At 38.9% G+C, this 14,664-nt stretch overlaps 1 protein-coding gene across 1 annotated transcript in view; it reads left to right on the top strand.

Moving 5' to 3' along the window:
• The window catches only part of SLC12A8 (solute carrier family 12 member 8), a 134,862-nt gene extending 120,456 nt beyond the window's left edge, over positions 1–14,406 (top strand). Inside the window, exons 11-14 of the mRNA XM_055316244.1 lie at positions 5,331–5,428; positions 5,976–6,093; positions 10,216–10,276; positions 13,933–14,406. Coding sequence (XP_055172219.1) covers positions 5,331–5,428; positions 5,976–6,093; positions 10,216–10,276; positions 13,933–14,095 — 440 coding nt within the window. The 3' untranslated portion in view covers positions 14,096–14,406. The remainder of the gene's footprint in view (positions 1–5,330; positions 5,429–5,975; positions 6,094–10,215; positions 10,277–13,932) is intronic.
• The last annotated feature ends 258 nt before the right edge of the window (positions 14,407–14,664 follow it).

Genomic DNA, 14,664 nt, shown 5'->3' on the forward strand with positions numbered 1-14,664 from the left:
TAATTTTTAAAAAAGATTTTTATTTATTTATTCACGAGAGACACAGAGAAAGAGGCAGAGACACAGGCAGAGTGAGAAGCAGGCTCCATTGTGGAGCCTGATGCAGGACTCGATCCCAGGACCTGAGCCAAAGACAGACGCCCAACCACTGAGCCTCCCAGGTGCCCCTGAACATATTTATTATACTAGCTGCTTTGAAGTCTTTGCTAAATCCAACATCCAGGCCCACTCAGTGTTTCTTTGGATAGGAAGTGGGTCAATTTCCTATTTCTTTGCATGTCTTATAATTTTTGGTTGAATACTGGACAATTTAGGTAATGCAGTATGTCAACTCCTGATTCTGCTGTTTCCAGGTTTTTGTTTGTTTTAGTAAATTTTCTGGATTTGAATCTGGATGGAATCTGTCTCCTTTGTGGTGTGTGGATTCTGATGTTCTTACTCAGATTTTTATTCTTATTTTTAATTTTTAGCCTGGCTTCCTGGGGGTTGACCTTGAGTCTGTGTGGCTCATAAGGCTCCACTGTCTGCTGGTGGATCTGTGTGGAGGTTGGCAAGCAAAGTTGCAGCTAGTTCTTCTGTCTCCCCTGGCTTTTACTTTTTGCCAGTCTCTCTTTGGGCTCCCCAGGCAGGAGCATAGTTTGCCAGCCAGCCAGGGAAATATGGGGGGATATAGTCCTTGTATAGCCCTTCTATGGCTCTCTCATTTCTAAATCTTTCCATTAAATTTCTGGTTGGTTCACTACTTGCCCTAGCTGGGCAAGTTGTAGGCTAGCAAAGCTGAGGACTTTTCCCTTTTGGTTTTCTACTGTATTCACCATGTTTAGCTTACAAAGGCACAACTTACAAGTTTTCCCCATCTGGCAGCAAAACTGCCAGCTTCTGACTGGCTCCATGCTAGTAAGAACTAGGCTGGGAATGGGAGGCCAGGCCATAGGCTCTCATTATCCTGACCCTCGGTTCCAGCAGTTTTTGAAAAATAAATACTTCTTAATTATTTGTCTCCCTTTGGTAAATTCCAGAGCCCCGAATAATTGCTTTTTATTATTCTGTCTAGGTGTATACTTACTTCTTGTGGAGAGGATTCACTGACCTCTTCACATTGCCATAGCTGACAGTCCCTCTGGTTCATTCTTCTTCTTCTTCTCCTCCTCCTCCTTCTATTTATTTATTTATTTATTTATTTATTTATTTATTTAAGATTTTACTTATTTATTAATGAGAAACACAGAGAGGGAGAGGGGCAGAGACACAGGCAGAAGGAGAAGCAGGCTCCATGCAGGGAGCCTAACGTGGGACTTGATCCTGGACCTCCAGGATCAGGCCCTGGGCTGAAGGCAACGCTAAACCGCTGAGCCCCCCAGGCTGCCCTTCTTTTTATTTTTAATTTTTATTATTGAAGTATAGTTGACATAACATCTCTGGTTTATTCTCTCTGAAGAATGATCTTTCATGAAGTAACAAGAAATATGAAACTTTCATTTCCCTCACTGTGTAAGTATATCTGGGGGAATTATATATCAAAGAAACAACTCAAAACCAAACAATAAACCATGAGATGTGTTCAAGGTTGTCATAATTCCATTGTTGGTGTTACTAACAAATTAGAAATAACTTAAATAACATTTGGAAAGTGGTTAAAAGAATTGTATTACCAACAATAAAATACCACATGTACTTGAAACATGATCCTTAGTGGACTATAGAAATTCACATTCTTGGTTTATATATGTTAACTAGAACTATGTATTTAGTTCTGATAAAGATATGGAGTACATTTTCAGAGATGGCTTGATACTTATTTTGAATAATATCTATAAAATTACTTAATTTTTAATTTTAAAATTTGACATAATTATGTTTATTCTTTATTATATTTGATATTTTTAATATGCATGATGCATGGTTTTGTTTACCTGTTTGTTTTGCAAACTTTTGCAATGATAAAATAAAGTCACCTTCATTATTATTCTAGAGTTTATAACATGAGAAACTGTCCCTTCCCACACTAGACTATAAGACTTGCTTCTTTAAGCAAAATCCTTGACTAGAAAAAAAAATTCTTTTAGTCATTTTGGAAGGGGAACCATAGCTATTCAAAATTCTGAATTGTCTGACTGGTTGATTGTACTTATTCAAAGTAGCTGAGCATCCTTGCCTGAATTCTTCCTCACATTGCTGATGTATAAAATTCCAATGTGCTTGCCTGGAGGGCACACCCCTTCCTTCTGTTTCCCCCCAGGTTCCTCAGAAAACATACACACACATACAATTCCCTTATGTACAGTGTAATTGAGATTGTATAAGATTGAGATTAACTGGGAAAGGGTGAGCTTAACATTTCACAGATCTCAGAAGCAAAAATCTAAGTCCTTAACCAATACCGTTCCTTCTTAATAATGCAAGGGAGGCAACTACATTTCACTAATCCTGTGATTGAAAAAATGAATCATGCCTTGGGCATGTTAAAATTGTATAATTTAATTAATGGCAATCAACAGTATTCCTACTTTTTAGAAAAAGGTAATAAAGCCATTGATTCAAATCAATCATAAACTTTGGCAGAGTTTATTTTAAACCACAATTAATGAGGAGACATTTATTGAGCACCTCCTATACACAATCTTCTAAATGCCAGGATTTGGCATTTAGAGATGTAAAAGACAGTCATTGCCCTCAAGGTATGGAAGTACAAAAGATACGTATAATAGTTGGAAGCACATGATGAAGGTAGACAGATGTTGAAAGGATAAAGACTACTCTGGGGGCTAAGATGGTTTCTTTACTCATTTAACCACATGTAGAGAACATTGACTACATTTCAAACACTGTTCCAGGTGTGGGGGAACATTCTGAATAGATACAGAAAGTCTCTGCTGTCATTGAGCTTGTATTCTAGTAGGGGAAGACACATACTAAACAAGCCAACAGATATATACTGTAATGTCAGGAAGTGAGGACTACTATGATGAATAATAAAGCAGGATAACAGTATAGAGAGAGACAGGGTGGGGAGAAAGGTACTGTTTCAGATAGGTTTGCCAGAAAAGATATCTCTGAGAAGAGGATCTTTTAATGGAGAAACTAATTGTATAAAATGATGAGCCATGTAGAGAAGTGGGGGAAGAATTCCAGCAGAGGAAATGGCATGTTTAAAGGTTCAGGTGGGAATAGGATTGGTAAGTTCCAAGAACAGCAGAAGCCCAGCAGCAACTGGAAAGGAGCCGGCCAGGGGAGAAAGGTAGGAGGTGTGGATGTGAGGCAAGTGGAGGTCAGTGCATTGACCTCCCTGTAGGCCAGTGTTGTGACATGATCAGATTCAGGCTTTAAGAAAATCACTTTTAAAAAATCACTGGCTTAAAAAAAAATCACTGGCTTTATGAGGAATGAATTGTATAGAGAGAAGTGAGAAGAGTCAAAGCCTGTTGGAGATATATTAAGGTAAGCTAAACTGCTAGAACAATCATCAAAAATATACTTGCTCAAACACAGTGGAAAGGAGCTCCTTCCATACTTTTGACTTTATTATCCTTCAGTACCTTGTCACGCAAAGTCAAGACTTAGTCACCATGTTCAGATTTCAGGCACAGAGAAGAGGCATACCTGTTCTAATACCTTGGTGCAGAAGTGGTGCTCACCACTTTTGTTCACATTCCACTGGTGAGAATTTAGCCATGTGACCACACCTCACTGTAGGAGATCCTGGGAAATGTACTCTGACTGTGGTCTCTACTATAGGAACACACTATAGTAAATCAGATGAAAGATGAAGGTGGCTTGGACTAGGATGGGAGCAATGGAGGTGGTAAGGAGTTGCTCATATTTTGGATAAATATTGGTGGTAAAAACCAGATTTACTGATGAAATAGATGTATGTGTGAGGAAAAGAGGGGTTAAAGATGAATCTTCAGTATTTGAGTGAATGGTGTTATCATTTATTCAGATGAAGAAGACTTGTAGAGAAAAGATTTCTGCTTTAGCCATGGGAAAATTTGAGGTACTTGTTTGCCAGGTAAGGGGAGATATTAAGAAGACAACTAGATATTCAAAACTTCAGTTCAAGGGAGAGGCCGATGATGATATAAACTTGGACCATCAGCATGTGGATAGTACTCAGAATCATTTGGGACTAGATGACGTCTCCTGGGAGTGAGGCTATATGGAAATAAGAAGAGTACCAGGGACTAAATAAATGTTGGGATACTCCAGTATTTGGGAATTGGGAAGAGGTGGTAAGCCAGCAAAGGACACTGAGAAGGAGTGGCCAATGAGATAGGAGGAAAACCAGGGAAGTAAGGCATCCTAGAAACCAAGAGAAGAAAGTGTTTCAATAAAAAAGAGATCTTGTGTGTCAGATGCTGTCCGAAAGACCCAGTAGGATGAGGACCATGAGTTGACCATTGAATTTGAAAAGTTTCAAGTCATGGACAAACTTAGGTAGAATAGTTTTAGTGGAATGTTATATACAATCTTTAGAGTGAGCTGAGGAAGTAATGGGAGGTAGAGACTGTACAGGCAATTCTTTTGAGGAGTTTTGCTATAAGGAAGATAAAGAAATAGGGCAGTAGCTGAGAAGTGGACTGGGAAATATTTGTTTAGGTGGGGGAAATTACAATGTGTTTGTATTTGTTGGGGATGATTCAGTAAATGATAGAGAAATTGGTGCTGCAAAAGCATCATTTAAACAGGGCACAAGTGATAAGTTCTGCCTTGGATAAGCGCTGAGACTGTTCATCCACTGTGAAAGGAGGAAAGGCAGAAAAGAGGGTACAGATGCCAGTAGATTGGTAGATTTAGTGGTAAGAGAATTTGGTGATAAGAGAATACAAAAGCTCTCTTTTGAGAGGAGAAGCTGTAAATTCTTTACATCAGAGAGTAGGAGAATGATTTGACTGTGGAGGAATACTGAAGTATGGAAGCAGGTGAGGTAAGCAAGGGAATGCCATTAGTCTTGGACCACAGAATCTTAGGTAGGTAAGAAGGTAGTGAAAAGAGGAGGTAGGTAATAGAGAGCAAAAACATACTAGGGCAATTTGACTAAAGATCCCTTTGTAGACTATGAACCGTTGGGGTGAGAGACAGTAGAGTAAATAAGAAAAAAAAAAGTGATAGGCAGAGGGAGATAGATTGAGATCATGATTTAGGAGGTGTAGTTACTAGAAAAACAAGCGTTCAGTGTGGTGAAGGGAATTAATGGTTGAGGTGAATGAAGATTGTTTTTTAGGTTGAGTTACAAAATTGGTGAAGAGGAATTTATAGGTATTTGCTCATAAAAATAGAAAACCGTTTGGTAACAAATTGGTAACCAAGGCTTTGGCTCATTTATTTTTTAGATTTCTTCCTAAAGTCTAGGCTCCAAGAACAAGATATTCAGAGGAAACCAACTTCTTTCTATACCCATGTGTGCAATCCCTGGGTCTCCCTGTTAGGGGTGAGTAACTTCATCTTCATCTCAATGGTCTTTAAGAAAGAATTCAGGTAGAGATGTTGATCTAGGGCACTCCATAGGAGAGAGGAGAAAGGACAGTCTTAACTAGGAGCAATGAGATTTGAGTGTGTTACATTAGAATTTAAAGGAGACTACAAATGGCAAGATTATATTTAATGAACCACTTATTTTAATCAATGGTTTGCTTTAAAAATAATCACCTGTGATAACCTCTGGGTCACTAAATTTCTAGGATTACCAAATTAGCATAATTTAACTCTAATTTGTTTCTTCTAGGGAGGAGTAGGACAAGGAACTAGGTTAGAATATCTATTTATTGATTGTTTTGATTACACGATATTTTCTCCAGGTATCTTCTCAAATATCTGCTTAAGTGAGATTTTGAATTATATGTGAACTTCAACTGTTCAGAATTGATAGTGATCAGAGGTTGATGAGAGGGACTATTGTTTCTTATGGCCCTGGGCTTGTGGCTTGCTTACTGTGTGATAAACTATTAGGTGACTTGCCCTTCCTACTGTTTCCACAGGCTATTGGGTCACTTCTCATCATGTTTGTGATTCAGTGGGTCTACACCCTCATTAACATGGGTGTTGCTGCCATTGTATATTTCTACATTGGTCGGGCCAGTCCAGGGCTTCACCTTGGTAAGCAGCAAAAGCTTTTCTTTTCTTTCTTTTTTTTTTTTTTTTAGCAGAGCCTTTTTGTCACCATCTTCCTTCTTCTCCTTTAGCATTCATTGAAAAAATGCATTTTGACCACCTATTAAATGCCAACACTGACTCAACTATGAATCCTATTTTCAAGTAGCTTATAGTTCAAGAGGAAAAATATAGCATGCACACAAATGGTAACAAATAAAAAATAACAACTTCTGAGATTGATTGCTTCTTAGCCTTTTGGCTAAGATCAAGTGTAGCAACTTCTGAGAATTTATAAGACATCTGACCATAAAATTGGTAACAACGATAGCACAAGGGCCTGGAGGAAAGAAATGGAAATATGCTGTTTTAGGTTTCTAACACTACTGTGAAATACTGTTATATCACTTAAAGGTAAACAATGATAAGTTTAAAAGATATACTACAAACTCTAAAGCAACCACTAAAATAATACAACAAAGAGATATAGCTAATAGGCCAATAAAGAAGATAAAATTGAATTTAAAAAATACTCAAGTCATAATAAAGCAGGGGGAAGAAAATGATAATAAGGGACATATGAGACAAACAAAAAACAAATAGCAAGGTGGTTTATATAAACCTATCCATAAGCACACTAAATATAAATGGTCTAACATTCCCAATTAAATGGTTAAATGTTCCCAATTAACACTGAGATTGTCAGATTGAATAAAAAAGCATGATCCAACTGTATGCTGCCTACAAGAAATCTGCTTTAAACATAAAGGCACAAATAAATTAAGAGCAAAGGGGAGAGAAAAGGTAATATCATTATAACATTAATTAAAATAAAAACGAAGTGATTGTGCTAACACCAGACAAAATAGATTTCAGAAACAGACCAGAGATAAAGAGGGTCATTTCAGAAAGGTAAAGGGAAAAATTCTTCAATAGGACAAAACAAACTTTAATACTTATACACTTAGAAACAGAGCTTTGAAATCATGTGATGCAAAACCTGACAATTGCAAAAAGAAATAGAAAACTTAATGATTATAGTCCAAGATTCTGATACCTCTCTCTCAATAATTGCTGAAATAAGTAGGCATAAAATCAGTAAGACTTTAGAAGACTTGAAGAACATTGTCAACAAACCTGACCAAACTGACATTTATAGAACATTCCACCTAATGACAGAGTATGCATTCTTTTTGAGTATACATGAAACATTAACCAGGATAGACCATAGTCTAAAAAGAAGAAAGTTCTGAAATCAATGACCAGAGCGTCAAGAATACAGAAAGTAAGAAACACAATCAGCACTCTGATTGTATGTCTGTTATTCCTTAATGATAAAGCTGTTTTTAAAAAAAACAGTTGAGAGCCCTTTTCAGGAAATTCCATGATGCCTCAATTTAAAATGACACAGTTAGTTTCAAGATTCCAACCTAAGAAACTAGAGAAAGAAGAGCAAATTAAACTCAAATAAGAAGAGAAAAGGAAAAAAATAAAGATCAAAGTAGAAATCAATTAAAAAAATTTATATAGAGACAATGCAATGAGACAAAAATCTGTTTATGTGAGATCAATAAAATTGGCAAACCTCCAGCTAGACTGATTGGCATAAAAGGAGAGAAGGCACACAACTACTTATAGCAGGAGTGAGAGAGATAACATTACTAGAGTCTACAGATATTAAAAGTAAAACAAAGAAATATTATAAACAGTCATAGGCCAAAAAATTTGGCAACTGAGATAAACTGGACAAATTCTTTGAAAAATGGAACTATTAAAGCTCACTCTAGAAGAAATATAGGGCTATTTAGGTGATTTACATATCTTGTCATTAAAACCCTGCCCCCAGAGAAAACTCTAGGTCCAGACGGCTTCACTAATGCAAACTACCAAATGCTTAAGGAAGAAAGAATATTAATTCTATAGAAACTCTTTGAAAAACTCCACACCAATATCGCTCGTGACTGTAGATGCAAAAACTCATGACAAAATTTTAACAAGTTGAACATAAAATATATAAAAAGGATAATACATCATAACAAAATGGTTGTGTCCCAGAATTTAAGGTTGATTTAACATTCTGAATCAATTAGTGTAATAGTCACAAACTAGAAGAGAAAAACTACAGATATTTCTGAGAAGAAATTGAAGAGGAATTTAAAGAAATAAATGAAGAGATCTACTGTGTTGGTGAATTGGATTATCACATAGGATTGGGTAGTCTGAATAATGTCGGTGGACTCTGGGCTATAGGTGTGGTCACTAGTTGTCCCGTACCTGGCCTAAGGGTGATTTAGGGCAAGGGAGTGTTGGCTTGGTGTGTGGAAGTTTAACAAAAAAGGTGATTGATTGGGGGTGATGGCCCTGACTGGTTGGCTGGTTAGTATATCCAAAGTATGCTCACAGGTAAGTCGGTTGCTATCTCTAGGAATTAGCTCCCATCTCCAGGATTAAGGTCATACATTCCAGAGCATCAAGAATATAGAAAGTAAGAAAACACAATCAGCACTCTGATTGTATGTCTGTTTTTCCTCAATAATAAAGCTGTTTTAAAAAATACAGTTGAGAGGCTTTTCAGGAAATTCTATGAGGCCCCAATTTAAAATAAAGCAGTTAGTTTTCAAGATCTAACTAAATCAAACAATAACAATCCAGGCAAACTGAAAAGAAAAAAATTCTTTAGAATTAGAACAGTCTGATGTATAGTTTTGAAAGAAAAGCACTTCAAACATTTTAAGTCCCATTTACATTAAAAATAGTGCTTTAGAAAAAGTCATGCTAAGGAGAGGTCCTCCTATCAGCTAGTTTAAGAGATAGATATATTTTAATTGACATAAGGGATTACATTAGTAATTTCTTCTGAATTTCTCAGAAATTAGTTTAATATTAAGAAATTTAAATATTTCCCAGAAATTTATTCACGGGAAAATATGAAATAAAATATCAGGCCAATCTACATCTAAAAACTTAGATAATTTAGAATCTAAATGATCACAAACAAGTAGGATCAGTAAAATGTTTGTGTTTATTTTCTTCCTTCTGACAGTATCAAAATATATTAGGAACTTTCTCTTGCAGTTGCAGATATTAATACAAATCTAAAATCTGGCCCTCTTTAACCACAAGAACCCTAAAATGAAACTGAGGAAATACACGTTATCAGCTGCATCCTGTTGACATTAGCCAAGGTTCTAACATAAGCCCCGTAATGCTAACGTCCTGATTATATATGGAATATTATCAACCAATTTTCAACCAGCCATATATATATATTTATGTCCAGTGTCCAGCCTTAGGGTATACATTCACTCCACTTTATATATGTATATAATTTGGAGAAGCACTTTATAAAATTACATTTGATTTGATTTCCTAAAGTTCTATATAATTAATTATGTGAGATTTTTTTAAACCCATACCAAAGAAAGGATGGATTTTTTTTAAAAAAACAGTTGATAAGTCCTCCACACCTGGATTCCTCAGTGGTTGAGTATCTGCCTTTAGCTCAGGTCATGATCCTGGGGTCCTGGGATCCAGTCCCCGCATCAGGCTCCCTATAGGGAGCCTGCTTCTCCCTCTGCCTGTGTCTCTGCCTCTCTGTGTCTCTCATGAATAAATAAATAAAATCTTTTTTAAAAAATTAAAATAAATAAGTAAAATAAAATCCAAAATCCCAAGAAAGATACTAAATACAGTGCTGCAGAGGATTTGCTAACTTCAGTCTTGGGAATTTAAAATTTTTTGATAATTTTTTTTCTTAAATTCACATTGATAATATGTTAAATACATGCTATAAAATCCCCTTCTAGACCATTCACTCTTTTTTTTTTTTTTTAATGAAGCATTCACTCTTTAAGCATACAAAAGACGTCTTTTTCATCTTGGAGCACTCACAGTACAATACCCACAGGATCTGGCACTTAGAATGTTTCAAAGGGTGTTAAGTGAACAGTTAGCTCCATATGTAGACACATCAGAGCTGAAGTTTGGAGTGAGATTATCATGATACCAAATATCCTAACATCGGATACACTGATTAGAATAGGATTTATCAACTTATCAATTGGGTCTGGATGTAGAGCCTTTATTAATATTTATATATATATATATATACACATGTCTTCCCTGCAGGATTAGCCTCTAACTTCAGCTTCTTCAGGTGGATGAAGTCCCTTCTGATCCCCTCCTGCAGGTCTGTGCTAATCTGGGGCTCTGGGAGGTACTCAGGGTGTCCAGTCCCTGGCTAGGTGTAAGGGAACCTGACATTTGACCACCTCGAGGACACTCAGACTCCACTCGTCACTGCCTTCCACCATCTGGCTCCCCCAGCCTCAGCTCAGCAGGAGCCTTCTGTGGCTCAGGTCTTCTCTTCATACCCTCAGGAATCATGAACAGAGGCTTTATCTAGAATCTGATTGCTGAGTGCTGAGTCAAGAGAGCTGCTGTCAGTGAGTTCACAGTCTACACAATCATACACAAGATTAAGGCCTGAAGGCCTCCCCTCCTGCCATCCCAAACCGGAGGCAGTTGAAATGATTGTGTTGGCAAAAGCGCAGAGGTCAAGTACAGAAACAGAGCAGAGATTCTGGAGGATTTCTGTGGGCCTCCCATGTTCAAATACACAGGGAAAGGGAGAAGCAGGAGGAGGCCTCATGTCGAAGGTAAGATTTCAGGAGTGCTCTAATCTCTTTCCTCTTCCTCCTCCACCCTTCCGGGACCAATGCTTCCTCAACTTTGAAGGCCTCAGGACTCTGGAAAATCACTTCCCTCCTCTTTCAATACCAGTGAGGAGTCAGATCTGCAGGCTGGGAAAATCCAGGCAGGACCCAACCAAGTGTTTGGTTTCATTTTGTTGGTTTGTTTTTGAAATTATAGTCATCTGGGTTGCATTTCCCAATATTTCCACCTTCTGTACCCTGACATTGCTGATGGATGATGGGAGCCCTTCCCATTGATCCCAAATGTTAATTCAGAATCCTCTTTTTGTTTTTCTTTCCATTTTTCTTTATTGTGATAAAATAGACATATCATAAATCTTATCATCTTAACCATTTAAGTAGACTCCATGCCCAGCGCAGGGCTTGAACTCACAACCCTGAGATCAAGACCTGAGCCGAGATCAGGAGTTGGACATTTAACTGACTGAGCCACCCAGGTGCTCCCCACCCCTGCCCCCCACCATTTTAACCATTTTTAAGTGTGCAATTCAGTGGCATTAAGTACATTTGCATCATTGTGCAACCATCACCACCATCCATCTCCAGAACTCCCCATCTTGCAAAACAGAAAGTCTATCCCCATTAAACAATACCTCCCCATTCCTCTCGCCTAAGAATCCTTCTAAAGACAATGCTTTGCAAGCACTACCAGTCTGTTCAAGTTGGCAAAAGAAATGAACCCTTGGTGCTAGAGCCTATGATGATGAACAACAAGAAGCAGGGGCTATGGAAACCATCAGGGAGAGGCCCAGGAGGAGGTGGTGCATGAGGGGAGAAGCCCTGTCCTCTGCCTGGAGGCTGGGCTATTGTCCTTTGTGCAAGAATAGGAGGGGGCAGGTCACCCCTTGACCTCTCTTCCAGTTGGGGCACCAGGTTGGGTGACTTAGGTCACAACATACCAGTACTGATCTCTCTCCCCTGCCACCGAGTCCTGAGGAAAGTAGAGGTTGAGGGGACATAGATTCTGTATAGAAGCTGCCTACAGAATCTGGAGCTGCAGGGGGTATGTGGTTGAGAGTATTTGGCTTATCTGATTCACAGGAATATTTTTAGGCATTTCTGGTTTTAAAGCCTATTAAAGACCATGGGAGGTCACTACACCTTAAGCTGCCCTCTGAATTCCAGGAATTTCACCTCTGAGGTCACCATAGTACTATTGAGAAAAAACAATGTCTTTGGAGGAGATTATTCTTAGAAAAGGATAATGCTTTAGATGGAATAGAACCCACTGCACACTATTCATTCACAGCTCCGTGGGCTTGTCAAGTGGGTGATGGAGGCCTCAGCTAAGTCTCAACATCACCCTTGCTGGCCTCACATGACTACTGGATGAGATCCTGTGGTGGTTATTCAGGAAGGTTAAAGGACCGAGAGAGGAGGATTCACTTAAAAGTAGAAATTGCTATTTTTTAGTTTCAAAGATTTTGTTCCCCTCACTTCCCCTAGATGCTCTTCAAAACCAGAGAAGAATAATACTGTAGAATGTGTTTAGGTAGGGATGCCTAGGTGGCTCAGTGGTTGAGTGTCTGCCTTTGGTTCAGGGAGTGATCCTGGGGTCCCGGGATCGAGTCCCACATCGGGCTCCCTGTGAGGAGCCTGCTTCTCCCTCTGCCTGTGTCTCTGCCTCTCTCAGTCTGTGACTCTCATGAATAAATAAAATATTTTTTAAAAAAATAATGTGTTTGGGCAAAGGACTTTGCCTATGTTGCTCCTTCTGTTATGTATACAATTCCCAGAATTATGTGAAATAAAGCCTAACCTTGAGAGGGCTTTCTTCCCAGAAGTCCTAGCAAGTAAGAATTCTCAGGCCATTCTAGTCTAAAAGTGAAGCATAGTATTTACCTGAACTCAGAAGAATACAATGGTTTTACCTTTAAAAGAAAAAAAAAAAGCATTAACAACAACAAAAAATACACTGGCAAAAACACCTTGTATGTTGACTATATGTCACTTCTTGAAGATTCACCCTTTATAGAAGCTCTCATTTCTCAGAAAATCTCCATGTATCTAATTTAGATATGTTCTCAGAAAGTGGCTACAAGCCTTAGTCCTGTGACTTGTGAACTTCTATTGTCAGAGGCAACCGGCGCTTCCCACTGAGGTTCCACGAGTGCGGGATGTTAGGTTGCTACCTCTTTAAAGTAATTGTCGAATATATTCTTTAAACAATCAAACATCACTACTCACAAAGTAGATTCCTTTTGAGTAAAATGTTGAGGAAATTATAGACTGAGGGAACCGAAGATAAGAAAACAAGGCGGCAGAGGTCTGATGGCCTGGGCGGTGAGGCTGATGAGCGGCAGCGCTGGGACTGTCCATCCTCTGCAGGCGCTCTGACTGCCGGTCTGATCTTTCCTACTGCATTCTGCCTCTAGCACTTTCCTTTTGTATCCCACATTTTCCTTTCCCAGTTTATTCTAACTCCAACTGTGTGTAGACACTTCAGTGACAATGGAATCCACAACACGACTTGCTTTTTGTCTTCAGGCCAATTTAGTGCCAAAAGTCTTTGCAGCTCCCCTCATAACTGCTTCCTAAGTAAACCTCAGCCCCAGAAATCATTCCTCATTCGATGTTCTTTCCGAAGAACCAAAGAGAAAGCTTCTCTTTCCACTCTTGGTTTTCCAGCCTCTCCATCCCATTATTTCATTTGGCAAGAAAGCAAAGGAAAGCTGTAGGGCCCCAACATGACACCATTTGGAAGGTTATCCTTGAGGGTTGTCTCCTATTGGGTGGGTACAGTTTTATATGTTTCTATTAAAGAGAGGTAAAGATCACTGTCCTCATTTGATATTTATTCTTTATAGTTTGGGTTATTTTATTTAAATACATGTTAATCTGGGAAACGAACAAGGGGTAGTGGAGAGGGAAGTGGGCGGGAGGTTGGGGTGACTGGGTGATGGGCACTGAGGGGGGCACTTGGCGGGATGAGCACTGGGTGTTATGCTGTATGTTGGCAAATTGAACTCCAATAAAAAATTTTTTTAAATAAATACATGTTAAAAAATAAGTACAAAATAATAAGCACAATGACATTTTTTTTCAAAGCATTATTCTATCCTAGAGGAGACTCATCTCCACTGTTTAACACTTTTTCTATCTGACCGCCTCTGTGTTTCTCTCCCTGAAGGAGCTTGAGGTCTCCCCAAGAGCAGATAATTTTGGCACCATCCCTGGCTAGGGTTGACACGAAGATGACTCAGCTCACCCAGGAGAACGCAGACTTCGCTACTCGGGATCGCTACCATCATTCCTCCCTTGTGAGTCGGGAACAGCTGATGTCTCAGTACTGAGGTACTGAGTACTCATTAGTAGGCAGCCCGGGGACCCTCCTCTCTTGGAGCTGTCCAGTGCACAATGGAGCCACATCCCAGAACCTTCATGATGCTGGTTCTCCTCAGTAAGAAACTCAAAGACCTGTCCTCCCACTGCTGGTCTGGACAATGGAAATCTGCATTCTGGTCTGGGAGCACCCATCTCACCAGGGTAACCACTGGAATGGCTGTGGCTTCCGAAACATGCACCCAGTCTGAAGAGCTCCATACAGGCATCAAGACTTGCAGGTGTGGAGAATCAGGTCAGGTTGCTTGTTCTGAGGGCCACAATAAACGATTATTTTAAATTTTATTGTATTATTTTTTGAATAAATAGTACACTCACATGGTTCTAAACATCAAAGGATGATCATATATATAGTGAAAAATCTCCCTCCCATCCTTGTTCCCCATATGGTCATCCCCTGCCCCAGAGGTAACCACTGTTCTTACATATACTTCCAGCATTTCTTTATGAATATACAAGTAAGTAGGGATGTGGGTTCCTATTACTCCCTTTTTAGACACAAAAGGTAGACTATTCCACA

Source organism: Nyctereutes procyonoides, unplaced genomic scaffold, assembly GCF_905146905.1.
Source record: "Nyctereutes procyonoides isolate TBG_1078 unplaced genomic scaffold, NYPRO_anot_genome, whole genome shotgun sequence".
Lineage (NCBI taxonomy): Eukaryota > Metazoa > Chordata > Mammalia > Carnivora > Canidae > Nyctereutes > Nyctereutes procyonoides.